At 37.4% G+C, this 27,550-nt stretch overlaps 1 protein-coding gene across 1 annotated transcript in view; it reads left to right on the top strand.

The window, feature by feature from the left end:
- The window catches only part of OTUD4 (OTU deubiquitinase 4), a 46,664-nt gene extending 19,960 nt beyond the window's left edge, over window positions 1-26,704 (top strand). Inside the window, exons 8-21 of the mRNA XM_047090958.1 lie at window positions 3,431-3,488; window positions 3,790-3,907; window positions 3,996-4,060; window positions 6,715-6,809; window positions 8,335-8,435; window positions 8,548-8,734; window positions 13,036-13,198; window positions 15,081-15,204; window positions 15,503-15,558; window positions 16,078-16,155; window positions 17,897-18,035; window positions 18,814-19,074; window positions 20,275-20,315; window positions 21,735-26,704. Of these exons, the coding sequence (XP_046946914.1) occupies window positions 3,431-3,488; window positions 3,790-3,907; window positions 3,996-4,060; window positions 6,715-6,809; window positions 8,335-8,435; window positions 8,548-8,734; window positions 13,036-13,198; window positions 15,081-15,204; window positions 15,503-15,558; window positions 16,078-16,155; window positions 17,897-18,035; window positions 18,814-19,074; window positions 20,275-20,315; window positions 21,735-22,943 (2,695 nt within the window). The 3' untranslated portion in view covers window positions 22,944-26,704. The remainder of the gene's footprint in view (window positions 1-3,430; window positions 3,489-3,789; window positions 3,908-3,995; window positions 4,061-6,714; window positions 6,810-8,334; window positions 8,436-8,547; window positions 8,735-13,035; window positions 13,199-15,080; window positions 15,205-15,502; window positions 15,559-16,077; window positions 16,156-17,896; window positions 18,036-18,813; window positions 19,075-20,274; window positions 20,316-21,734) is intronic.
- The last annotated feature ends 846 nt before the right edge of the window (window positions 26,705-27,550 follow it).

The following is a 27,550-nucleotide window of genomic DNA, read 5'->3' as shown; positions in this document are numbered from 1 at the left end:
AATTTTAAGGTTAACCAGGTAATTGTTTATGTATCCAGTGATGCAAAAGAGCCATTTTTTATTTCCTTGACTTTCTTTAGCATATTTAAAAAAATATTTATTTATTTATTTTGAGAGAGAGAGCGGGGAGGAGCAAAGAGAGGGAGAGAGAGAATCCCAAGTAGGCTCTGTGCTGTCAGTGTGGAGCCTGACATGGGGCTTGAATTCACAAACTGTGAGGTCATCCAGGACCTTAACTGACTGAGCCACCCAAGCTCCCCTCCTTGACTTTCTCTTACTGTTTTTTTTAACTTAGATTCTAACGCCTTTCTTTTTCTTTTTTGGATAATAAAGGTCCCAAGTTGGGGTATAAGTATGTGAACAGCTCTGAATAATACCTCTGTTTAGATTGTGAACAAGCATCTTTTTTTTTTTTTTTTAACATTTATTTATTTTTGAGAAGAGAGAGCATGAGCCAGGGAGGAGAGAGAAAGAGGGAGACACAGAATTTGAAACAGGCTCCAGGCTCTGAGCTGTCAAGCGGGGCTTGAACTCAAGGACCACGAGATCATGACCTGAGCCGGAGTTGAATGCTTAACCCACTGAGCCACCCAGTGCCCCCCCTTTTTTTTTTATTAAAAGAAATTTTTTTTTAATGTTTATTTATTTTTAAGAGAGAGAGAGCATGAGAGGGGGAGGAAAGAGAAAGAGGGGTGAACAAGCATCTTTTAACTTGGAGTCTCTGAGGTGTTTTTTTTTCCATGCAGGATGATGGGATATATTAGGGTAGTGATTAAAAGCTTGGGGCTGTGGACAGCCAAACCTGGTTTCAGTCCTGGCTTCCTGCCAACTAACTAGACCTCGGGCAAGTTACTTAAATTCACTAGCAGGTCCTAATTCTATAGCTATAAAATTAGGATATATTAGTATTTCCTTGAAGGAGGGAATTTGTAAGAATTAAATGAAATAATGTGTAAAGTGTATAGCGTAATTGCTAGATACCGTGTTCAACATTCATTAGTTTTTGTCGACAATATTAAGACATTTACTGTGTATTTTATAAGAACCTATTGTATTCAATTCCTAGTAGAGCTAAAAATATATTATTCCTAGTATGCGAGAGTATGAAGGTATCTACTTGAAAAAGAGAAAAAAAAGGCGGTGCCGGGGGAGTGCCTGGGTGGCTCAGTCGGTTAAGTGGCTGACTCTTGATTTTGGCTCAGGTCATGATCTCATGGTTCATGAGTTTGGGCCCCATATTGGGCTTTGTGCTCACAGCCTAGAATCTGCTTTGGCTCTCTCTGCCCCTCCCTTGCTCATGCTCACTCTCTGTCTCTCAAGAATAAATAAATGTTTAAAAAAAAAATCCTATTTGGTGTTATATACTGTAAAACTAGAGAAATAAATGAAATTATGACTTAGGATATCTAATTCTTCATTAAATACTTCTATATATCTTTTTTTTTTTTCTTTTACGTTTATTTATTTTGAGAGAGAGTGAGTATGTGCATGAGCAGGGGAGGGGCAGAGAGAGAGGGAGAGAGAAAATCTCGAGCAGGCTCCATGCTGTCAGTGCAGAGCCTGATACGGGGCTTGATCTCACAAATCCTGAGATCATGACCTGAGCCGAAATTAAAGAGTCGATGCTTAACCGACTGAGCCACCCAGGCACCCCTTAAAATATATCCCCTTTTATCTGAAATTCCAGGCATTTGTTGAATTATGTTTTTTTGATTCTTGTCGGAAAACTCGATTGACTACCATTTCTTTGTAAGAGGGAAATGATGTTAGAATCTGTGTCTGCTATGGTAAATTTAATTTTAGAATAGGCTAATTAACTTGAACAGATGGAAGTTCTGCTCTGTCATTTAACGTGACAGCTGTCTGATTAGGATGTACCATTGAACATAGGGGAAGTTGAGGGAGAGAATGACTAGCTTGTTGTAACTTATTGTTTGTGGTTGGTGTGGAGGGACTTAGGGACTTCGGCACATGCCCTTTGGTTGCTAATAATTTTAGCAACAGTTGGGTCTGATATGGCAGATGAATTACATGAAGTATGGAGTTAAGGGTAGTATGTTGGAGTTTACAAGAAAAGGTGTGATTATTGTAATGCACAATGTTTTTATACTGTGCTAGTGTAGCCCTTGGAACATGGAAGCCTTTTTTAAATTAACTTTTTGTTGCATTGCTAATACTTTTTTATTTGTATTATGTCTGACTTAAGGAGGACAAGGCTTCAATTAAAGAAGAATGCCACATAATTGTGGCATAGATTGGATTGGCATAGCTTGGTAATAAGGAGGAAAGACCAAGGATGTCACTATACTCTTGTGCCTGGATTCTTTTCACATTCGTATTGGTTAGTCCTGAAGTAGTGGAAATTGTCGGTGATTTTTTTTTTTAGTCTAGACTGAAGATGCTTGGGGTCTGTTAAATATTGCTGAGGGCATACATTTGGAGATTGTTCTGAAGACTAGAGATTGATTTACTAAGGAGGAAATGTAGGACAGAAGACTGTAAGTAGTTTCTCCTCTCATCTCCCATTTGACCTGCCATCACTGTATTCCAGCTTTGCCAGTCTCTTGGCCACCTTAGGGTCTTTCCACTTGCTGTTCTCCTGAAACAGCTTGGAATACTGCTTGGAATACTAAATAGCCATATGATTTGCTGTCTCATCACCTTTAATTCTTTATTCAAAAAGGCATCTCAGCAAGTCATTTTTTATTATTTTTATTTAATTTTTATTGTTTGAGCCTGTGTCAAAACTATCACTTCTGCTACCTGGCCCCCACCCCACCCCATAGATAGCACTTATCAGCATTTAACACACTGATTACTAAATTTAGTTTGTGTCTGCTCTCATTAGATTGCTGTGGAGTATTTTGTTTAATGGAGCCTCATCTGTATATTAAAAGGACATTTTTACATTGAATGTTTTTATAAACTGAACTTTTCTATGCACCTAAATTTAACAGTTTTTTGTTTGTTTCTGTTTTTTTGATTGAGCCATACAATAAGACTTACTGAGGAGCACCGTGGTGACTCAATTGGTTAAGCATCTGACTTTGGCCTCAGGTCATAATCTCACAGTTCGCATGGGCACGTAGGGTTCTGTGCTGACAGCTCAGAGCTTACATCCTGTTTCAGATTTTGTCTCCCTGCCTGTCCCCTGCTCGCTTGTGTGCTGTCTCTGTCTCTCTCTCAAAAATAAATATTTGAAAAAAAGAATTACTGATAAAAAACTTTTTGACTTATATACATACACACATATGTATGTATGTGTGTAAATACACCTTTATACTGAGACTTTTAGGAGCTCACTGGAATATAGCTTTAACTTTTTGGAACATAACTGTGACTTTGGAGATGTTTATATGAGGTAAGGATATGTTAATTGCATAAACATACTTTTGTACTTTTAATTAAGGTTATATTTCTTTCTTTGTAGGAGTAAAACTACCACCGCTAATGATGTGAATGGAGTTAAACCCTTGTCAAGTGATCAGGTATTTTTCTTAATGGTTTTAACTAGTTCTTCCATATAAGTACATGAATTTAGTCTTAATTTTTTTTAACATTTTCAGTGGAGTCAGGATCATCTGACTGTGAGAAAAATTTTGGTGGCTTCCTAGTTTATTTTTTATTTTTTAATTAAAAATCTTTTTAAATTTAAATTGAAGTTGACAAAGTGTAATAAGGCTTCCTAATTTTGTAAGTTTTCTTCTTTATTTGATTTTACTCTTGTACGTATCTCAAAAGTGTTTTAAAAGCATTTCTGTGTTGATTGGACTTCCTCACTTTGTTTAGCACCCGAAAAACAATGGGAACTCTCCTAGCCTTCCTTTGTCAAGAAAGGTTCTTAAGTCACTTAATCCAGCAGTCTATAGAAATGTGGAATATGAAATTTGGCTGAAGTCTAAGCAAGGTGAGTTAAAAAAATCTGTGTATTTTCCATAAATTTGCTTTGCGGCATTTGAAAATAAGTCAACTTGATATTCTGATATTGTTTACAGCTCAACAAAAACGTGATTATTCCATTGCTGCTGGCTTACAGTATGAAGTTGGAGATAAATGCCAAGTAAGTGATTATGTAGAGGAAGAAAAGATTTTACTTGAAATCTTATTTTATTCTAATAGGATCTAAGAAAACAGCTCGTTTGATGTGTTGTTAATTGGAGATTTTAGAAGATATTTTATCACATACACATTTTAATAGTTGTAAATATTTAGCTTTTTGATCCATTAGAATATGTTATAAAAATTGTGTATATGTCGATGGTGTCCCATCACATGATCTTTAAGAACAATGTCAGTCTTTGATATTACTTGTTTGAAAGAAGCAGCAATAGCACTTTAGATTTTTAGTTTCATTACAGTTGGCAAATTACCAAAATTGATTTGAACTTGACATTACAGGTCAGTTTTATGGAAGTCATCTGGGAAGATTTTGATAGATACATAATGGTTTTATGTTAGACTGAGAAAAGAGTGAATAGTAAGGAAGTTTTGGCATTGACTTTTTTTTTTTAATATAATTTATTGTCAAATTGACTTCCATACAATACCCAGTGCTCATCCCAGCAAGTGCCCTCCTCAGTGCCCATCACCCACTTTCCCCTCTCCCCCACCCCCCCATTAACCCTCAGTTTGTTCTGTGTATTTAAGAGTCTCTTATGGTTTGCTTCCCTCCCTCTGTAACTCCCCCCCCCCCCTTCTTTTCCCCCATGGTCTTCTGTTAAGTTTCTCAAGATCCACATATGAGTGAAAACATGCCATTTACTTTGAATAAACTATTGCTCTGGATTTAAGTAGCGGATTGGAAAAGGGGAAATTTGGATTATATCAGTTCTTAGAGTGATTTTGCAGTCCTCACTGTGCATTTGATAATGTTCGAAGACAATTTTTGTAGTCCCACAACTGGGGAGGTGCTACTGACATCTACTGGGTAGAGGCCAGGGATACTGCCAAACATCCTACAGTGCACAGGGCATCCCCCCAAGCCCCCAACAAACGCTTGTCCAGTCTAGTGTCAGTAATGCCAAGGCTGGAGAAACTCTGGGTAATTTCCAAGGTTCCTTTACTGTTTTTGTTTATGAAAAAATACTAATTCCAAGACAGAAATAACCTATATACTATTTGGTGATAGAAATAACCAAATACTATTTGAAGATAATGTTCGTAAAAATATGGTTTTCATTGAAAAGTGTTGCCTTTTACAAACTACTTTAAAATAGCCATTGACAAACATTTTTCCTTGTAGAGGTAACACTCATTTCCTGTGTGGTAAAGTAGTTTGTAAAAAGCCAGTTGACCAGGATTACCAGCATCAAAGACCATCTATCTTAAGAAGTTGTAAAAGTGTTCTGATTCTGAGGTGTTTGAAAGTGGAAGAAGATGATATGATTCATTTAGGTTCTTCCTTACGGAGTTGTCAGAAATGTGGTATAATCACAGAACAGAATTGTGGAATTTTTTGTTACAGTGATTTGGAAAAAACCAAAAGAGTAAATCTGGAGTTTAGGGCTCCTCCTTCCCTTCTCACTCCTCCTTAACAGAGAAGAATGCTTATCTTATGCTGCATCACTAAAACTGTTACTCATTGTTTTAAATCATGCATATTTCCTTTGAGGTTGCAGTTGGTTTTAGTAAAATACATGCTGTTTGTAAAGTAGATGCTAAGCAGATACTTGCTTTTTTTTTTTAAGAGTATTTTGTTTCTATATCTACTAGACTATTTCAGGTAAAATTTAATTGAAATCTGTTTGGAAACTGATTGTTTTGCTATGACTCAAAGGTGCATTTATACTCAAGCATATAAGATGTAGTTTAAGTTTTTGGTACAAATTAACTTCAGAAAGGTATGTTTTATTGTTAGACTCTTGAAGAGAGGAAGGCAAAGGGTCCTTTTGTGTTTAATGAATAATGAAACCTCAGCTTTAGGATTTTGATCTAGTTAAAAAAAAAAAAAAAGTAGGTTAAGTTGAAGCTGCTGTACATTGGGCTTTAGTGCAGTGATCAGCCCTGTTCATTGAGTGTCGTTTGACTATAGGAGGAAACTGAAAGGCTTTCTCTGGTCACAGATTGCTATTGGGTAATACAGTTGTATATTAGATAACATGGGATGGATCTATTTTTAGAGGGCAAAAAGGTCTCAGTTATACATTGTCAATATTGGAAAAGTAAGAAGACAGTAGTAATTAAAATAATAGTTGCTCTCATTCATAGAGTGGTTGCTGTGTGCAAAGTTGCAGTTAGTGTCCATTCTGTATATCCTATGTGCCTCATTCCATCTCCATGAGTGATGTAGGTACTATTATTAGCTCCATTTTGCATGGGAGGACACTGAAGCATAAGTATCTTGCCAAAGGTCATATTGCTGGTAAGTACAAAAAAGATGGGCCTAGAATCCTGGTGTGTGCAGTGCTATAGTCCTTTGTTCAGAACCAGGACATGCTGCCTTGATTGTGCTCTTGCTTCTCCCTGAATTACTTGCAAAAACAGTTCATAAAATTTTGGAAGTGTACACAAAGAAAAGTCTTTATTTTAGCTAGAGCTACAGAGGCCTGGGAGGTCAGAGAAATATTATTTATGGTGTACCCTTTTGAACTTGGTTTTGTTTTTAACAGTGTATAGTCGTCATCTCTCTAATTGAAAATGATAAAAATTTAAAAGGTGATCATTAACGCAAAGGAAGCAGGTGACTGATTTCTTCTTTCTGGAATTGTTCAACAGGTTAGGTTGGATCACAATGGAAAATTTTCTAATGCAGACTTTCAAGGGGTTCACTCTGAGAATGGGCCAGTTTTGGTCGAAGAACTTGGAAAGAAGTATGTACTACTCTTCAACTAAGACATTTACGGTCTCTTCCATTTAGCTTAGTCATGAGGAATTCTAAATGGCCCTGTGTGTTTATAAATACAGTCAAAAATACTGCCTCTTAGTAGGAAATGGATTTGTTTAGATCTTATGAAACAGCAGTTTGAGTTTAAATTTTGTGTTTTGTGTGTTAACATTTTAAAAACTTGTTTTGCTTACAGTTTCAAATGTGCCATTTGTCACAAAGGCAGTTTGGGAAATTGGCTATAAATTGTAACTGTAAAGTGGGGAGCATTGGAGGACAGGGGCCAATGTTCATTTCTAATTTTCATTTAACACTGCATTGCATGTAGTTAGTTTTCAGTAAATGTCATATGGAGTAGTGAAATACTGTGGCTGACTTGCTGCCACAGTCTCACTTTACAGCACCTTTCGTTTCAGTTGCTGCTGTCTTTATTAGAAAAAAGGGTAATAAATCACACCTAAACTTCACTATGGAAAATTTCAAATACACAAATGTAAAGACAGTACAGTGAACCCCAGTGTAAGCATCACCCTGTTTCGGCAACTGACAGCATTTGGTAATCTTTTCTAATCTGTTCTCCCTAACCGCCCCCTTTTTAAAAGTGAGAATGGGATGGAATATTTTATTTTATTATTTTTTTTTATTTTATTTATTTATTTTTTTTTAATTTTTCAACGTTTATTTATTTTTGGGACAGAGAGAGACAGAGCATGAACGGGGGAGGGGCAGAGAGAGAGGGAGACACAGAATCGGAAACAGGCTCCAGGCTCTGAGCCATCAGCCCAGAGCCCGACGCGGGGCTCGAACTCACGGACCGCGAGATCGTGACCTGGCTGAAGTCGGACGCCTAACCGACTGCGCCACCCAGGCGCCCCTGGGATGGAATATTTTAAAGCAAATCCCCGTCACCACACCATTTCTTATACACTTAACATGCTTATGTGTTTCTCTCACATAGTAAGGACTCCTTCCTCTCTACCTTAACTATAGCACTATCATCACATCTAACAGAATAAACAATCATTCCTTTTTAATCTGATCTTTTGCTTAGATTGTGATTAAAGCTTTTTAGTCTTTAGTTTTTTAGGTTGGAAAATATGCTTTTGATTTATGTCATCTTAGTTGACTAGAATTTAGGATTGCTAAATGCTTTGTACGTTAATTTTTAATCTAAGAAACTATAAAACTAAAATCTTCCATAAATTGAAAATATTTATGCAGAATACTTAAAAATTGATCTTCTTTCTAGGAATATTTTGTTACTATAAGTCTTTCTGGAGCTCCCGGGTGGCTCAGTTGGTTAAGCATTCGACTCCTTGATTTTGGCTCAGGTCATGATCTCATGATTCATGAGATTAAGCCCTTTGCTGGGTTTGTGCTGAAGCGCAGAGCCTGCTTGGGATTCTCTCTTTCCCTTCCTCTATGTGCGTGCAACTCTCTCTCTCTCTCTCTTGCTCTCAAAGTAAATAAACATTAAAAGAAAATAGTAAGTCTTTTTCTTTCTTTTGAAGACACTCCCCGAAGAACCTCAAACCACCTCCTTCAGAAAGCTGGAACACCGTGTCAGGGAAGAAGATGAGAAAACCTACTTCTGGACAGAATTTCCACTCTGGTTAGGATTATGTCCAATTAATCTTTCTTTGGAGGAGGGATGATGGTACTTGGGCTTTTTTAAAATTATTATTATAGGAAAATGATGAGGTATTTTTGGCTTCTTGTCACAGACATGGATTACAGAGGGCCAAAGAATCAAAGCAAGCCAATAAAAGCTCCATCAGCACTACCTCCTCGACTCCAGCATCCTTCAGGAATAAGACCACATGCATTCTCTAGTCATTCTGCAGGGTCACAGTCTCAGAAACCCTCCAATGAGCACAAAAATCTTAATAGGACACCCTCACAGATCATAAGGTAACCTCCTGAATGCAAGATAAATATAAATTGAGAGGCATTTCTTTTATGTGCTAAATTACGTGAGTTTAAACATTTGCAACTTTTTGTTCATTTACTTGTCTATAGTATATTAAAAGTATTGTTGATAAAATACCATGTGAAGATTTTAGTTCTTTTAGATTTTTATTCTAATTTATTAGAATTACCTAATTCTCTTCAGATAAGTCTAAGTAATTTGAAGGTAAGGCATCTTTATTTTTGAATAACTTTTTTCAAATGACTTGGGAGACCTTATTGTAGCCAAATCTTACTCTTGCACTTAGTTGTTTTCTGGTAGTTTGTAATATGTTAAATGTTGAATTTCAAATTGTATTCCTATTCCTTGGGTGGGGATGTTCCCTTTATATACTCTTTATATAGGAACTTAACCAAAATGGTTGGTTTAGTTCTGATAAGGTTGGGTTGTTTGTCGTAATGTGTCTCATATTGAATGGGGCTACAAGTTTTGTAAGTAAATGTAATCATGAATATTAGCAATCTGACTGAATATCTGGAGACAGATGAACTTCAGGATCATAATTTTCCTGTGCAGTGGATTTTATTTTTTCCCTAATCTGCCTTTTTGTGGAGTAGTTTATAGCCCTTTGGAGGAACTTTGAGAGGATGTGTCTTAAGTTGAGGCTGCCCTTTTCATGCAAACGTGGCCGTGTATCTTGTGGATGCTGGAGCCCTCCTAGGTTGCTGTGACCAATGCCTTACCCATTCCAAACCTCCTATCCCCAGTTGCCTGAACAGTTAGAGCATCAGCTTATGTATCTAGCTCTGGTTTGAAGTTCCTTTATTTTTAGCTTTTGGGCATTCCCCTTTCTTGGGAATATACTGAACTTTTTGTCATTAAAGACAGCTTATGTAACATCTTCTAGACAGTTGTAGGTTCCTAGGCTGACATTACAAATACACTCTTAGTTTTCTGGGGCTATTATAGCAAGGTACCACAAACTGGGTGGCTTTAAGGATCATAATTTTTTTTTTTAATGTTTATTTTTGAGAGAGAGAGAGGGAGGGACTGGGGGAGAGGCAGAGAGGGAGACAGAATCCCAAGCAGGCTCCTTGCTGTGCACACAGAGCCCCATGTGGGTTTGAACTCACGAACTGTGAGGTCATCAGCTGAGCCATAGTCAGATGCCCAACTGACTGAGCCACCCAGGTGTCCCAACAACAGAAGTTTATTTTCAGTCTTGGAGGCTAGAAGTCTGAAATCAAGTTGTCAGTAGGTGTATGTTCTTTCTGAAGGCTGGGGGCGGGGGATCTCTTTCATGTTCCTCTCTGTGGTGTTGCCTACAGTCCTTGGTGTTCCCTGGTTTATGGATGCATCACTTCTCTGCCTTTATCATCACATGCAGTTCTCCCTCTGTGTCTGTCTCTCTTCTAATAAGGATACCAGTCATTTTGCATTTAGGGCCCACCCTACCCTAGTATGACCTCATCTTAACTTGATTACTTCTTCAATGACTCTATTTTTAAGTAAAGTCATATGCACCGGTACCAAGGTTTAGGATTTGAATTACAAAAGCACAGTTTAATCATAAAAAAACACCACTACTTCAAGTCTCTAACATTTTTCTTTTTAGTTTAACAAACTATTAGGGGTAGGAAATTATATTGTTCAAAGTCCAAAACATTCAAAAGTTTATTTATTTGATAATTCTTCCTATTCCTATTTTCCCAGTGATCTAGTTTCCTTCTGCAGAGGCCATCCTGTGTTAGCAGATTCTTGTGTATCCCTGCAGGGATACTTTATGTATTTGTAAAAAGTAGGTATATATTCATAATCAACTTTCCAAAAGTTCTAATGAGAACAAATGATTAAAAATCATTCAGAAGAGGGGTGCCTGGGTGGCTCAGTCGGTTAGGTGTCTGACTTTTGATTTTGGCTCAGGTGTGCTCAGGTCATGATCCTCATGGTCATGAGATCGAGCCCTGCATCCAGCTGTCAGTGCGAAGCCTGCTTGGGATTCTCTCTCTTTCTGCCCCGGCCGTGCCTGCATGCGTGTGCTCTCAAAATAAATAAGCGTTAACAAAGAATAAAAAACTCATTTAAAAAAAATCCTTGAAGATGTTACTTCATCCCTTAAGGTTAGTCATACACACACAGTCCTGAGAATTGCCCTCGGCAAGGAGTAGTCAGGGCCTTGAATTCTTGGCAAACCCAGCAATAATGTGTCAGGACATTCAGGGCTCCTCGTGGGTTATTGCTCCCCACAGACAGAATTGGAGCCATTAATCAAGTAGTTGTGGCTGAAGTTTGTTGTTTGGACATTAGACTCCATTAACATCCAATAGCTTCTTATTCAAAGCAGGCAAAGTGTTTAAGAGGACTAACTTATTTTGAATATTAACTTTGGAAACCTAAAAATATGAAGTAAATTTAGGAATGTCATAGGCAGAATTGAGATTTTCCTTTAATAAAATTCTCACTTTTTTAGTAGACTTGAGAAGGATCATTTTTTACCCCTTGAACACAGATACTCTTTAGTGTTTTAAATATTAAAGAAAATACACATACACTACTAAATAACTAACTGTATGATTTTATTTACTACAGATTGAATTTATGTCCGGTGTGTTTCTCGTGTTGTATCCAATCTCTTAGGAATTGGTAGAATAACCAATTGTGAAATTGTCTTACTAGGATCTTTTTTTTTTTTTTTAATGTGTTAGCTGTATATTATAACACTTCATAGGAGAAGGCAGTGGGTGATTTATAGATATAAAGCTTCAAAGAATTTTTAACATTTGACTGATGACAGGAGCCTGTTGTATTTGCAGTTAGTATACCTTCTCCACTGTGGTTGTGAGGGTGAATTTTACTAGTATACTAACACAAATGTAGAGACTGCTGATGATTGAATACTCGATAATAATAATAATGATAATTCTGTATAATTAAAAAATCTAAAGTATGGAATTTTATAACTAATAGTCCAATTGATTTAAGCCCATTGGTTTATCTTGACTTTCTTACATTTAACACATTCGTTTTGAATTCTTTTATAGAATAAAAGAAGTTATAATTGTAATGTTGGATGTGAGACCTCACTTTCTCATTTCTTACTGATATTGGTCTCTCCCTTTGGAGATAATAAAATATAATAGAAACCTAGGATTGACATGGATGCTTTCATTGTGCAAGTGCTGAAAAGGAATAATGTCATTGCCGGATATCTCTTCTTTAGCAAAATGCAAATAGGAAGGATTTGATTTTTGCTGTGTGGTGGGTGAGGGTGAGATGGACAGTTTTGGGTGATGGGACACAGTGTAATAAGGGTAGTGTTAGCTTTCCAGAGATGTGTAGCATGTGCTGAATCCTCTCTGGGATATGAGAAAGACTGGTTTAACTAAGATTATGAAGGTCCACATTTGCTCCTCTGCCTCCCAATTGGGATTGACATCTGCCCTATTGGAATTAGGGTGTGATTTTAAGTGGGACTATCCGAAGACATGAAAAGGCTATTCGTAATTTTGGACATAAAAAAAATGAGATGGTATCATTGTGTTCTCACTCTTTAAAGGAAGTTATATGTTTTTGTATTGTGACAGTGTGTTTTTCCTGTAGGTTTTGGATTTTCATTTTCCACTATTGTGGAACTATTTGACATGGTAGAAATAGTATTCGTACTGCTTATAATAGTTATAAGCCATATAAACACATTAGAGTTATGTTACAGGCTATTAAACTACTTGTGTATTTTTTGTCATCCTTCTTGGACCAGACTTCCAAATGAGGTGATGGTAGTCTTATTTGCAGTTAGTATCTAGTTGGGTGTATTTTAATTTTTATTCTTTTCAGCTTTCTATTTCTCTTCAGTATCATCCAAAAAGCGGGAGATGGTCCTGGTGTCTGCTTTGAATGTTTCCCTTAGTACAGAAAATGAGAGTGCTCTTGAGTTTTAAACTAATAACTTTCTCTTTCTTTTAAAAGTAAATTCTATGAAAGTATTGGAATATGGCATAAAGAGTATATATAAGTGTTTAAATTTCTGCCCTGATGAAAAGAGAAAAAAAATCTCAATTATTTCTGTATCATTTAGAAGTGAGTTATATTTTTCTTTTTTTTCCCCTGTTAGTCTTCTTGACTGTCATGTAGCATGAGCTACAGGAATTTCCATTTACTGAACATTTATTAGGCCATCAAAAGTTCTGTAATATCGTAGTGTAGCTAAGTTAGTCAAATACTGTATTGCAAAAAAGGTTATTTTATTTTAGGTACTCAAACATTTTGTCTTTTTTTTTTTTCATGACAATGTTTTATTTGACAGAAAACCTGATCGTGAGAGAGCTGAGGATTTTGATCACACGAGTCGAGAATCTAACTATTTTGGCCTCTCCCCAGAAGAGCGCAGAGAGAAGCAAGCTATAGAAGAATCTCGTTTACTGTACGAGATTCAGAACAGAGATGAACAGGCTTTCCCAGCCCTTTCCGTATGTATAAAAAGAGATTTTAAAAGTTGTTTAGAAGTCTGTCCTTAATACAGTTTTTATATGAAACCATAGTTTCTAATGGTAGACTAGTTATTTTTAAACTGAAAGGTACCTTAAAGATCATTTAGTTGCCCTTCCTTTTTACATTATTCATGAAAAAGATGAGGTCTGAAGATATTACTAGTTGTTGGCAGAGTTGATGCAAGTAAATTGGTTAGCTCACTTCTAGTTTAGTATTTTCTCCTGAACCAAAACAGAATATATTTATTCTGTTAGTTATGCAATAGATGTTCACATTCAGTAAAAAAGATACATCTATAAAATCAGGAAACTCTTCAGTGTCCTTTACTAAATACACCAGGACCTAATATATCCAAGAAGAGTTGTCAGAGTATTGGCTGTTGGGAGGTGCTGCTATATGTAACCCTGTGGCTTTGCCCTTGCTCTGTGTGTCAGATGCTGGGCTATGATGAATACCCCTCTGATGAAAGAAATGTTCTCTTACCCTTGGGTTTCTTCATTCTTTTGGGGGAGTCAGAAGGAAAAATAGTTCTCCTAGAGAGTGAAGTAAAATGCTCTGTGAGGAGGGTTCATTGGCAGCATAGAGAGAAAGGTAACCAATTCAGTTTGGAAGTAGTGGTAGCCCTGTGCCTGTGGTCTTTTAAATATTGGTAAGTAGTACCAAGTGCTGTGTGATTCAGAATGGTGGTTGGGCACTTTTTTCTTAACAATGGATTAAACAAATGAAATAGAACGTTAACAGGAGGCTACCAGGTATACCAGTATAAAATATTAAAGCATCATACACTCCACTCTCTGCCCTCTGACCTCTGTGGAATCCTTTAGAAGTATCAGATGCTCAGTTGAAAACCACTAATCTGGAATAGCAGTTCAGTCTGGCACAGGGGTTGGAGCTTAGTTATTGGAAGATGTGCCCAAATCGGTGTGTGCATTAGGCATGGTCTATATCTAAGTATATTTGTCTCCAATGTGATAGATGTTATTTTCCCATAACATAACATTTAGATAATAAAAAAAGTACAAATCATTTAAGCTTGTACTCCTAGCTTTTTCTTTTCTTTTTTTTTTTTGTTGCTGTTGTTGTTAGTGAATGATAAAAATACAACTACTGTAAATGCGATGGAATAAATTGAAATTTTTTGGTTATTAAAATGGGTTGTCATACTCACCATTTTAAGACCTGTTGACCTGTCTTGGATTTGATAGTGACTCAGGTTTGTCTTCTAGAAAACTCCTGCCACAGAGGGCTGAGATCCTATTCTCAGCTGTGTGCAACATTTATTCACAAAGGGCTAGAGGAGGAAAGGACTTCAGTGATAGGTTAGCTTGGAAACCTGACTTACTCCAGTCCCTTTGTTTCACCAGTTAGAAGGTTGGCTTGCATGCAGAGCTTAAGTAATTTGCTGATGGTCAGCATTTTCAGTGGTAAGAATCCTAGTGTACTGTATCTGCTAATTTGCACTTGGGTATTTTTCCTTTCCCTCACAAAGGACTGTGGCCCTACAATAGCTGCTTTTGAAGGTTGGTATGAGGAGTGCTGTTCTTGGTGCAAAGAATGTAAGTGTAGGTTGCAAGGTGAAGGTTTGGTAAGGGTGACTTCCTGAAGGGGGGTTTCACTCCTAATTTAGGCCGATGGTCTGATTGCCTGATATTTTTGCTTTATTAATAAGGCTGTTGCTGTATTAATTAAACATGAACCCGTGTCCTATTTTTTTGTAGTTTTGGAAGTATAAAGACATAGGGCTATGAATATTGAGATTTCTGATCAGCTGTATGAAGTTAAGATTAATTACAAGACTTTTGTTCATATATTTGTGAGTAAATCTTTAAAACAAAGTGTTGGGTTTTTGTTCATTTTAAGAGCTCATCAGTCAGTCAGTCAGCTTCTCAGAGTAGCAACCCATGTGTCCAGAGAAAATCGTCACATGTAAGTGATAGAAAAGGAAGCAGGCGGAGAATGGATACCGAAGAACGGAAAGATAAAGGTATGTTATTTCATCATTTGAAAGCAGATGCTAGAGCTCTGTGCCTGGCTTAAAGTCATACATTGGGAAAGAACCCTTTTTAAATCATTAAACAGTATAATGTCATGTATCTCACTATTGCAGAGACACATTGACTCAAGCTAAAGCATGTTAAATGTTATTCTGAAAACTGCATTTTTCACTGACTAAACACAGTTCAGATAGTCCTTTAGGCTCTGTCTTCATATTTTATTCTGTCCTCAGACCAGACCTGTCTAGTGGTTGATACTGTTTTCTTTTTTATCTTGGTCTGTTATAGACTCTGTCCATGGACATTCGCACTTGGATAAAAAACCTGAGCCAAGCACATTGGAGGTAAATGTTTTAAATACTAATTGCATCTTTTCTTTCTCTCTTTTCCTTCTTAAACATCGTGGGTAGTATAGCAGGAAGAAGTAAAAGGAGAAGCTGGAGGTGATTTCATCATTTCATAACTACGTGTTACAGAAGTAGAAAAGCAGAGGAAAAAAATTGGGAAAAGATGATAGTGCTTGAGGAGAATTCACTCACAAATTATAATCTTTTCTTCAAGGCTACATGATGATCACCTATCTGAATTGGTGGAGAGTAGCTTTACTTTCCATTACTGTATATAGATTGAGATTTTTAGAGATTTTTGAAATCACGTTCCCAGTAAAAACTGTCTAATAGTTAGATAGGATCAAGATGTGCAGGCCAAGTTATCTACCTGTTTAAGACCAGGTATAATTGAAAAAATACTTAGTCGTGAGAGGGTTCAGTCAGGTGCAGGTAGGGTGAACTGTAGAGACAACCATGATTATCATAGAATTTGGGTTTTTGACATAAAGTTTTGCTTTTGTTTTGCTTCTAAAGAATGTTAGTGATGAGAAATGTACAAGAGTTTCATCACCATCAAAGTCAAAGAAATTAGAATGCCCACCTGCAGAGCAAGTAAGTACATTGTTGAATTTGACATTGAATGCTTCATTCTGTGGGGTTTTTCTTCTTTTTTTAATGTTTATTTGAGAGAGAAAGAGCAAGTGGGGGAGGGGCAGAGAGAGGGAGAGAACCCCAAGCAGGCTGTATGCTGTCAGCGCAGAGTCCATTGTGGGACTCAATCCCATGACCATGGGGCTCGATCCCACAACCCTGGGATCCTGATCTGAGCCAAAATCAAGAGTTGGACACTTAACCGACTGAGCCACCCAGGTGCCCCTGTTTTTAAATGATCATACAAAGAAGAAAGAAACCCAGGGGTGCCTGGATGGCTTAGTTGTTTGAGGATACGACTCTTGAATTTATTTAGCTCAGGTCATGATCTCATGGTTAGTGGGATTAAGCCCAGCATCAGGGCCCCTCTGTTAGTTTGGAGCCTGCTTAGCATTCTCTCTTTCTCTTGCCCCTCTCCCCCATTCTCCCTCTCTCCCTCTCTTTCTCTCTCTCTCTTTCTCTCTCTCTCTTAAATAAATAATAAACAAATTGGGAGGATTTACTCTGGCGTCATAATTTGGGTACAGTTATGATTCATCTGTAATTCTTTTGTTGCTTAGTCTAGAATGTTCTGTTTCTGTGGACTTTTTTTTTTTTTGAGAGAGAAACCGAGAATCCCAAGCAGGCTGCTTGCTGTCCTTGCAGAGTCTGAGGTGGGGTTCAGATCTCATGAAAGTGAGATCATGACCTGGGCTGAAATCAGTCAGACACTTACGGGACTGAGCCACCTATGTGCCCCTTTAAAGATTTTATTTTGAAGTAATCTCTGCATACAGTGTGGGGCTTGAACTCACAACCTGAAGAGCTACATACTCTACTGATTGAGCCAGCCAGACATTCCTCTGTAGAATGTTATTTATTAAAAAAAATTTTTTTTAACATTTATTTTTTTAGAGATAGAGCATAGGGGCAGGGGTCAGAGAGAGAGAGGGAGACACAGAATCTGAAGTAGGCCCCAGGCTCTGAGCTGTCCGCACAGAGTGCGGCACAGGACTTGAACCCACTAACTGTGAGATCATGACCTGAGCTGAAATCAGGAGTCAGGTGTTTAAGTGAGCCTCCCAGGTGCCACCTGGAATGTTATTTTTATGATCACCATATTTTGGACATAGAAGCCTTACTTGTGAATTGATTTTGAATAAACTTAATATTTGGTGTCTTGTGTTATTTTTATGGTGGGTTGGGTTGGCTTGAAAATTCGATTTTTGAAGGGAAATTACAAATTACTGCAGTATTTTAAAACTTCCTAAAGAGTTGTCTGAATCTTTAACACTTTATAGAAGGGAGGGTCTCAGTCTAATATAGGAATAAAGTTCTTAGTCCTTCCTTGTCTCTCAGTTAACATTCTTCATGTTCGTTAGAAAGCATACAGTTTATGGTATATCTGTGTGTGAAGAGCAGTTCTAAATAACTCGTGAATTTCAAAATGATTTCAGTGATTTTTCTTTCTTTCCTGAAAAGCATTATTTAAGATGCTTTAGAGTTTATGTCTCTGCCAGTGTCTTCTGTGACTTTTGGTAGGCAATCCTTGGTTAGGATTAAATTTGTGTGGAAATTTTATCTACTGTGTTTTTCATTTCTGAGATCAGAAAAATCTATATAGAAGCTGTAGTTATGTAAAAGGCAGCTCAGGGTACATTTGGTGTTAAAATTAGTGTTAAGCAAAATGAACTTTTGTCTTTTTCCACCCCCTCTCTTGAAGAAGCCAGCAGAACATGTGTCTTTGTCAAATCCAGCTCCCCTTCTAGTTTCTCCAGAGGTACATCTAACTCCTGCGGTGCCTTCTTTACCAGCCACTGTGCCAGCCTGGCCAGGTGAACCTACAACTTTCGGACCAACAGGTTAGATAAGAATTAAAAAGTTCCTTGAACCAGCCAACGAAAGCTTTCCAAGTCAGAGACTTTAAGTTCTTTATTTTTAAACTTTTAAAATTATTATTAAAAATATTTTCTCAAGTGATCTTTTTCCAACGTGGGGCTCGAACTCAGTGACCCCAAGATCAAGAGTTGCACACTCTGCTGACTGAGCCAACCAGGCACCCCAGAGACTTCAAATTCTTGATAGCTTGACCTCAGAGCAGGGTTAGGCGTGTGGAGCCTCACAGAGCTTTTTGTGATCCTCTGTTTTGCCCTGCTTCTAGCATGGGAAAACCAGTTTAATTTGGTATTCGACATGTACCCTCAGGATCTCAGGAGCAAAATGTTTGAGCTGGTTGTCCCCACTAGTTGCTTCGATTGCTCAGCACTGACAATCACAGTTTGCATTTCCCATTGACCAGCACTTGATACTCCCCCTGCCCCAGCCATTGAACCTTTTGCCAGGCTGTGTGTCTTGCTCATGTTTGTAAGAGCTACCATTAGAGGACATTGACTCAAGGCTTGTTTCCTGGCCTCATTTCCTCCTGTGTGTCTCAGAGGGTCCTCAGTTGGTATAAAAGGTGCTTAATAAAAAGTAAAAGGTTAATAATTAATAATCAGTAAAAGATTGCTTAAATGCTTCTTTTTATCAGTTATGTTAGTTGTACAGCATTCTTTACCTTTTAGCTTAATGTAGACTTGTATTTTAGGGAGAAATATTTTCACCTTTTTATAGCTTGTGCTTCCTTTTTCTCTTTTGTAGGTGTCCCTGCTCAAATTCCTGTTTTGTCAGTGACACAGACTCTGACTACTGGACCTGATTCTGCTGTGTCCCAAGCTCATTTAACACCCTCTCCAGTTCCTGTGTCAATACAGGCAGTTAACCAGCCCTTGATGCCTTTGCCTCAGACGTTGAGCCTTTACCAGGACCCACTCTACCCTGGGTTTCCTTATAATGAAAAGGGAGATCGAGCCATTGCACCACCTTATTCACTGTGTCACACCGGGGAGGACCTGCCTAAAGGTGAGATCCTTTTCCTAGTTCAGAATGATTTTATTTATCAAATACTGATATGGGTTCAGCAGGAAATGTGAATAGGGGTCAGAGGTTATGTTACTTAGGAGGAACCCGAAGGGCTGACTGTAGGGAGAGAAGGATTTGGCTATGAGGCATTCACTTTGTTTCAGCTTGTGTTTGATTGGAATATGGTTTTTGTATATTTAGTAACTATCCCTCCCGTATGTCATTTTTTTCAAAAACAGCCTAAAACCACTTTGAGTTAAATTTTAATAATGTCACCAACTAGGTGACTAAGCATTACTGAGTTTTCTCATCACTGGACTGGGTTTTGAGACCACTTCTATTTTTCCATGAAAAAAATGAGAGGAATGAATATAACTATGTATTTTTTAAGAATTTCTTTTAAGTTTGCCTTTTTTAAAAGGAATTTTAGTTTGCAGAATTTTCTGTCTGTAGAAAAATTGAAAGAGTAATGCAGTGACTTTATGCTCTTTACCTGGATTTTGTGGACAATTTTATTAGTGGTTTGATGTTTGAGTCTATGGATAACTGGTTAATGTCGAATGAATACTTTCTTTTTTTTTTTTTTTTTTTTAATTTTTTTTTTTTTTCAACGTTTATTTATTTTTGGGACAGAGAGAGACAGAGCATGAACGGGGGAGGGGCAGAGAGAGAGGGAGACACAGAATCGGAAACAGGCTCCAGGCTCCGAGCCATCAGCCCAGAGCCCGACGCGGGGCTCGAACTCACGGACCGCGAGATCGTGACCTGGCTGAAGTCGGACGCTTAACTGACTGCGCCACCCAGGCGCCCCATACTTTCTAATGTTAATAACGAGTTAGGTTTATGTTGATTTTATTCTTATCCCCCAACATTTTTATTTCGTAATTTTTAAAACCCCACAGAGAAGTTGAGAAACAAATACACTGAACACCTGAATTTCCTTCACACAAAATTAATTTTAATCAGATAAAAATCTCAATTTAAGCCATTTTAGGACTTAGATGTTAGCACAGACAAAGCATATTGAACCTGGAATTACCTTACAGTAACAGAACTTGATTTGGGTTATTACAGTTTTTACCTTAGAGGAAACAATTTGAGTAGGCAAAATTGTCTTCAGAGCTATATTGTTTGAGGATAATGGGAAAAAAAACCCTTTTTGAATGTATGATTTTAGTAATTATTGTTATTTATTTTTAGATAAGAACATTCTTCGATTCTTCTTTAATCTTGGTGTAAAGGTATTTACATTTTATCATTTAAAAGTTGGTTTTAAGTTAATGCTGTTTTAAATTATCAGTATTTAAATAATCTTAACTCCTACCCTGTCGGTAAATAACAACCTAAGGTTTACTAGATCACATTATTTTAAGAACTAGGATTTTCAGCACTGTATTGTGTGTTTTTGGTAGTGGTTGAGGCTCTAGAACTTGCTTGTTTTGTTTTTGTTTTTGTTTTTTTTTTTTTTTAACTGGAAATGGTTTAACCCTGTGAATATATTCAGGAAATAGTCCTCATCCCTGGGGCAGCCTAGTGAAAATGCCCTCATTGGGGAATTCAGTGGAAGATCTGGGTTTGAAATTCTGCTTCATCACTTTTTAGCTGCCTGTCTCTGGGCAAGTCATTTAGTGTATCTTAGCTTTTTTCGTTTGTGTTATGTGGATAATACTCTTCCATCTACCTCATTTGTTGAAAGGAAGAAGGAAAAACCTTGTAAAACTTCTCCTATGGGAGGTGGTGTGTTCACGAGCATAGCAGAGGTATCCTTTGGGAAGTAGTCAACCTAGAAATAACTTGCCTCAGAAAGAGAGGCTGGAGAACTCTGTGTCCTGATGTGTTAGCTCCTGTCTTAGATTAATTTCTGTGGGTTTTAGACTATTAAAATATGAAATGAATTGCTGTACTGTAATCTACCGGTGAGTTCATACAAGGAGACTTAATTAATTTTATCGTCTACTGTATTCACTGCCTTGTTTTATATTTACCTAGTTAATGTTGGCTTTAGCTGATTGGTTAATTTGCCAATTAGCTGGTACATTTTTCTTCATGTTTGGTGGTTAGCTGGCCCTTTGCAGGGGAAGGATTCGGATTATTTTCAGTATTACCTTCTCTGACTTAATCCTTGCGGTTGGAATGCCCTTGGGTCTGGCTCCTAGACCTGTGGAGTCTTAACACTGGGGATCATCTACTTCTAAAGCAATATTTTTCTGGTAGAACAGAAAGGTCCGGACCCATTAACTAGTTGGCATGGGGTCACACAGTGAGTTAGTGGTGGAGCCAGAATACAAATGCAGGTCAAGCTAAACAACCAGCGATTGAGCTATTCAAAGATGGCAGCTCAAGTGCTTAATGGTGGTTGTTTCTGGGATCTAGTTACAGATCTGGGATGTAGTTATATCCAAAGGATGGAATTAATGATTATGATAATCTGTGGGTGAGTTCATTACATTGTCTCCTGTCACCTCAGTACCAGGAGTTTGGGTTCATTTCTAGATAGGAATAAAGAATGGAATCTTAGAGCAGTGATTGAATTTTGTAATTCCTTTTCATGTTCCGTATCACAGTGATTATATGGTCTTGGTAGGCACGAGACATTTGATGCACTCACTCTAAACTTCTTTTCCCCTTTTTGTTTATGTTACTGTTTTTGTCTCTTTTAGGCGTATAGTTGTCCTATGTGGGCCCCACATTCTTACCTGTACCCTCTGCACCAGGCCTACCTGGCAGCCTGCAGGATGTACCCAAAGGTCTCTGTCCCTGTGTATCCTCCAAATCCTTGGTTCCAGGAAGCTCCTTCTGCTCAGAATGAAAGTGATTGTACCTGTACCGATGCACACTTTCCTATGCAGACTGAGGCCAGTGTTAATGGTCAGATGCCACAGGCAGAGATTGGACCACCAACATTTTCTTCACCTCTGGTCATCCCTCCATCTCAGGTGTCTGAAGGTCACGGACAGCTGTCTTACCAGCCTGATCTTGAATCTGAAAACTCTGGGCAGCTTCTTCATGCTGAATATGAAGAGTCACTAAGTGGCAAGAATATGTTCCCACAACCGTCCTTTGGACCTAGTCCATTCTTAGGCCCAGTTCCTATTGCACCTCCTTTCTTTCCTCATGTTTGGTATGGATACCCTTTTCAGGGATTTATAGAAAATCCAGTAATGCGGCAGAATATTGTTCTGCCCTCTGATGAGAAAGAATTGGATCTCCCCCTGGAAAATCTGGATCTGTCTAAAGAATGTGGTTCAGTTTCAGCAGTGGATGAGTTTCGGGAGGCTAGAGGCGAAGGCACACATTCTCTCCCTGAAGCTAGTATGAGTAAGCGTGAGGGCCGAGCGGAGCAGTCATCCCAGACACCTAAGGCAGATCTGGCATCGGCTACCATCCCTCCTGTAGCAGAGGAAAAGGCTCATCTTCCCACTCAGATTCTAAACCGAGAGAGAGAAACTGTGCCTGTTGAGCTTGAGCCTAAGAGGACCATTCCAAGTCTGAAGGAGAAGTCAGAAAAAGTGAAAGATCCTAAGATTGCTGCTGATGTGGTCAGTGGGGCCAACTCTGTGGCTAGCAGAGTGCAAAGACCAAAAGAAGAGAGTTCAGAAGATGAAAACGAAGTATCTAATATTCTGAGAAGTGGTAGATCCAAGCAGTTTTATAATCAGACTTATGGAGGCAGGAAGTACAAAAGTGATTGGGGCTCTTCTGGTAGAGGAGGTTATCAACATGCGCGAGGTGAGGAGTCCTGGAAGGGGCAGCCAAGCAGAAGCCGAGATGAAGGTTATCAGTACCATCGAAATGTCCGAGGACGGCCTTATCGGGGGGATAGGAGGAGGTCTGGGATGGGAGATGGCCATCGGGGACAAAACACTTGACAGTCGCTGCTGTGGTATTTTAGAGCAGAAACCTCTTCTTAGGTGGAATGTTTCTGAAGGCTTTAACAAAATCATTAAATAAAAACCCACATTGGAACTATCTCCTCCCCTACCCCTTCACCCTCACTCCCATCCTGGACAAGAGATTTTGGATATGCGTTCAAGGGGCAGGTGAATTCCTGGCATTGCCATTTTTCTTTGTTCAAAATCTGTTTATCAGGTAGCTGCCCCCATAAAAAGTAGAAAATAAGTTTGTTAAAGTATTTTTTATAAACAGCTTAATATAAAACTTAGATTTAGTGTTTGGTTTTTTTCCTTACATAAGTTTAATTTCAGATGTTGGAAATGTGTGCTTTATAGTGTTTACTAAAGTGACAAGAAAAATATACCATTTGACACACTATAGATTCCAAAACATAACATAGCACCAAATAGAAATGTATATTTTATTATGCAATGCCTTAGTCATAAACTGGGCTCAAATGATTCTTAGCCTAAAACACTGTTGTCTTTTGAAATGCTTCCAACCCAAAGGCCTTTCATCTCAATATCTGTCAAACTTGAATAATGTCTTCTCTTTAATATTACACATAAGGCAGCCTATTAACCTGTGTCTTAGAAATGTTGTATATAGTTCTTTTAATATTCATAGGGTATATTTTTGAATTTTGGTGAGTATTTGTTGAACTTGAGATCGCATACAAGACAGATGTTTAAGAAATAATAGGAAATCTAATGAAATGGCTGTTTCCACCAAGAATTCCTAGCACTGGTGTAAATATCATGGTGCCTACTTGAAAGAAATGTAGATGCTATGCATTTTGAAAATAATCTGCATCTGTTAAAACTGCAGAAGTTTTTTAATGCCACTTTAACACTAATGCACTGACAGATTTAAATATTTTGTGAGAAGAAATGTTAAAAAATTTTTAGCTTGACAGGTTTCTATGGAGTTACTGTGTTTTGTTTTTCTCTTTGCACCATTGGTTATGTGTATCACTTTACATTTGCATGTTCTACTTGTCACATGCCTGGGACTATTGTACAAAATAAGGATGATTGTGATTTCTAGTTCTTTTCTAGAGGATGCTGCTAGAAAATGGTTGCTTTGCATTGTATAGCTTATTACCCCTTCTGTAACATCTCTCTTCTGATCCTGCTTCTTTTTGGTCTTTGCAGTATTTATGGAAATTCCCTTTGCATGTTGCACTCTCTTCTCAGTTGGAGATTTAACTCTGAATCAACACAGTATTCATGCATCTGTGTTTATGTTTTCTTTTGGTCAGGAAGTTTGAGTGCTATGCAAATGATGTAGTAATTTCCCTTTGCATGCCATGTGTAATATACCTAGCCAAAAATAGATTTTTTTTTTAAACGGCAAATTACTTTTAAAAGCAAATACAATTCACTTGAATTTGACAAACTGAAGCAGATGAGTTCTCTGGGTTCTTCAATTACCCACAGGAATGTTTGGATGCCAGCTAGGCTCAGTTGAATCTCCACTGTACTGTAATAATGGCTATTTACCTCTGTGTTGTTTTAATTACCTAATGTCTGTGTAACTGCTGATTTGAGTAGTGATTAGTATTTAGATGTTTTGTGACATAGGATTTTAGAGAGCACTTTGGAAGATAACATTTTATTATGATGGTGCTAGGTAGAAATTTGTAAAGATGGATGGTCTTGTGGAAAAGAAAAAAAATTTGAGAGAACTTGTTGAAAGGAATTTCTGTTGTCATCTTCTAAGCTAGAACAATTGGGGAAAGTACTGCTGAAGCCATTTTTATCTTAGTTAACAGAAACAGTTATGGAATCAGATTATAGGGTCCTCCACTTTCAGCTCATTTTTTATGTCATATTAGCTTACCTGATAATTGTTATGAAAACACATTTAGATTATAATGACTAGATTTTAATGTTCAAAGACGTTTGATCTCAGGAGTCCAAAAGAAATTGCTCTTCCCAGTGTCTTTGATCTTCTGACTGAGATTTGATCGATTTCTTCTGGACACGTCTCAAAATTGGATAGGAAAGAATATCATTCATGTTTTTACTATCCCTGTGTCTTACCTCAGTTAACAGAATATATAGTTCTTGCAGGAAACACTGATTTGCTTCCTGTTTCCCATATCTTAACTCCAGGACATGACGGAAACAGTGCTGAACGAGAACTTTAGTAGCAGATTGTACTTTACTCAGTGACCTCCGGACTAAAAGGATTCTGACTTTTGATAGTTTTAAAATTACTAGTCTTTGCATGAAGGTCAGTTTTTATTTTCCCTTTAGTTTTGTTTTAAATGTATTAGTGCAGGGGATTTTGCCTTATACTGCGCTCAAATTAGGGCCAAGCAAGCTTTTGTCCTCCTTCATTTTAACTGAGTCATAAGGTATGTTGCTATGAGATACAACGTTCCTGTATAAGAGAAAAACAAAAGCTTAGAAGTGAGAATCATTTGTATTTTGAGTTAGAAATTATGGAACTTCACCATATTACGATTATACACATTTTGAAGAACAGATGTTTAGAATGACCAAAGCTCACCTGTTCATTTTAGTTAGTTGCTTTTGCTGAACTTGATTCCTGTCCCTTTCCTTTTAGCGTCATGTATATTTCTCTTCCAGTCGTTTCCTCGTTTCCTCTCAGATACATCTTTGGCTCTTGTTCCACGCAGTCGGTGGCAGCATGATGCCAGCATCTGTGCAGTCCTTGTCTTGTTTCCTGGTAACCCATATGTTCATTTTCATGGCTGACCTAAGCTCAGAACCTGCCTTGACCTGGCAGGAGTAGGTCTTCCCAAACCACGATGCTGACAACAGCTTATTTGATGCAAACTATGTATATTCTTGCAGTGTGTTTCCTTTGTGACTCAAGGTTGAATTAAAATGCCTGTGAACTGCAAACTTGCTAATGATTGACTTGGTGCAATAAAGTTCCTTTCTGACCATTTCTGGTTTAGAAAACATTCAGCCATCCTAGAAACTAGCAATATTTATTTATGCCTCATTTATTTTACCTTTGGTTTTAGATGAGGTAACCTTAGTCTTTCACTTATGGGTACTAAGCAAGGTCCATTTTAGTGTAGCTGAAGAGAATGCATATTTGGCTACACGATTTCTGTTTACTGTATTTTGCTTCCTATTTAATGTCTAAATACTATTATGTTTTTGTTTAAAATCTTAGTAATGGCTCAGTTCCAATATGTCATTTTCAAAGAACTAAGGTTTTGCTACTAGTGTCAGCCATTTACTTTCCCGCTAATTGGGATTTCCCACTAAATGGGAATTTTTCTTCCCCCCTGAAATACAAGTTTTAGAAAATCTTAGAAGAGGGGTGGGTGCATGTCTTAATGCTGGGAAACAGCAACTTTGGGGTTGAGTTTACTTGAATGGATTAAAAATTGCATTGTTACAGAGCTAGAAGAAAATTTATGTATGAAAAATGATAATAGCCTTACACTGAGTACAAATAATACTTAAAAGCATGTGAAGATGTGATCATTTGTGATGTTACTTGTAAAAAAAAAAAAGTATATATACATATCTTTTGAAGTGTTGAAAGGAAAATAGTACTTTATATTCTTTATCATATCACTTTTTGTAAGTGTTGGATATATTCCTGTTTATTTTTCTATGTTCTGTTTTGTAGCCTTAAGAAGTGTTTCAAACATATCTGAATGTATAAAATAAGAGTAAATGCCCTACATGGTGTGATGCTGCATTATATATAAAACTGTGTGCATATATTAAATTTTGTCTCTTGATTGTGCTTGTGATTCTTTGGTTCCAGGGTAAACCAAGTAATATAGCGTATAAATCTTAAGAGGAATTTTAGTAAACATCTAAAAATAAGAGATGGTTTCCATGCTTTTTATCCAGTCAGAAGATAATTCTAGTATGTGAAACCAAAAACCACGTGGGATTTATAATCTGTGGGGTAGGTACTGTTGTTTTCCCTACTTAATATATATAACAAAACTGAAATTTTAAAAAATAGGCCAACTAATTTAATTTGACTAAAGTCATGCAGCTAATAAGTGGTAGAATTTGCATTTGTACCTAGCTCTGAGTGGTTTTATAACTAGTGCTCTGTCATTTTTTCCAGCATTCATTAAATGAAATGAGATGTGTAGACTAAGATACTTTACAGATTAAATGGGTTATTTTAAAGTTAGTATTCAATACAGGCATACCTTGTTTTACTGCACTTCATTTTATTGTGCTTCGCAGATACTGTGTTTTTTATAGGTAAGAGGTTTGTGGCAACCTTGCATTGAGCAAGTCTGTTGGTGCTGTTTTTCTAACACTTGATCACTCTGTCACGTTTTGATAATTCTCAATATTTCAAACTTTTTCATTTTATTTGTCATAGTGGTCTGTGATCTGATCAGTGATTATGATTTGGTGTAAGCTCATGATGGTTAGCAACTTTTAGCAATAAAATGTTTTAAAGTTATGTACATGGTTTTTAGACATAATGCTATTGCATGCTTTAATAGACTATGGTGTAAACAGTTACAGGTACTGGGAAACCAAAAACAAAAACAAAAACCCTCTTTCACTCACTTGGACCCACAGTATTACTGAGGTGTGCCTGTAATATTTGTCTA

Source organism: Lynx rufus, unplaced genomic scaffold (assembly GCF_022079265.1).
Source record: "Lynx rufus isolate CCGP_SWC_20201006 ecotype Redwood Valley unplaced genomic scaffold, mLynRuf1.p SCAF_3, whole genome shotgun sequence".
In the NCBI taxonomy this organism is placed as follows: Eukaryota; Metazoa; Chordata; class Mammalia; order Carnivora; family Felidae; genus Lynx; species Lynx rufus.
The sequence above is the reverse complement of the archived record's forward strand: the minus strand, read 5'-3'. Positions and strand labels throughout refer to the sequence as shown.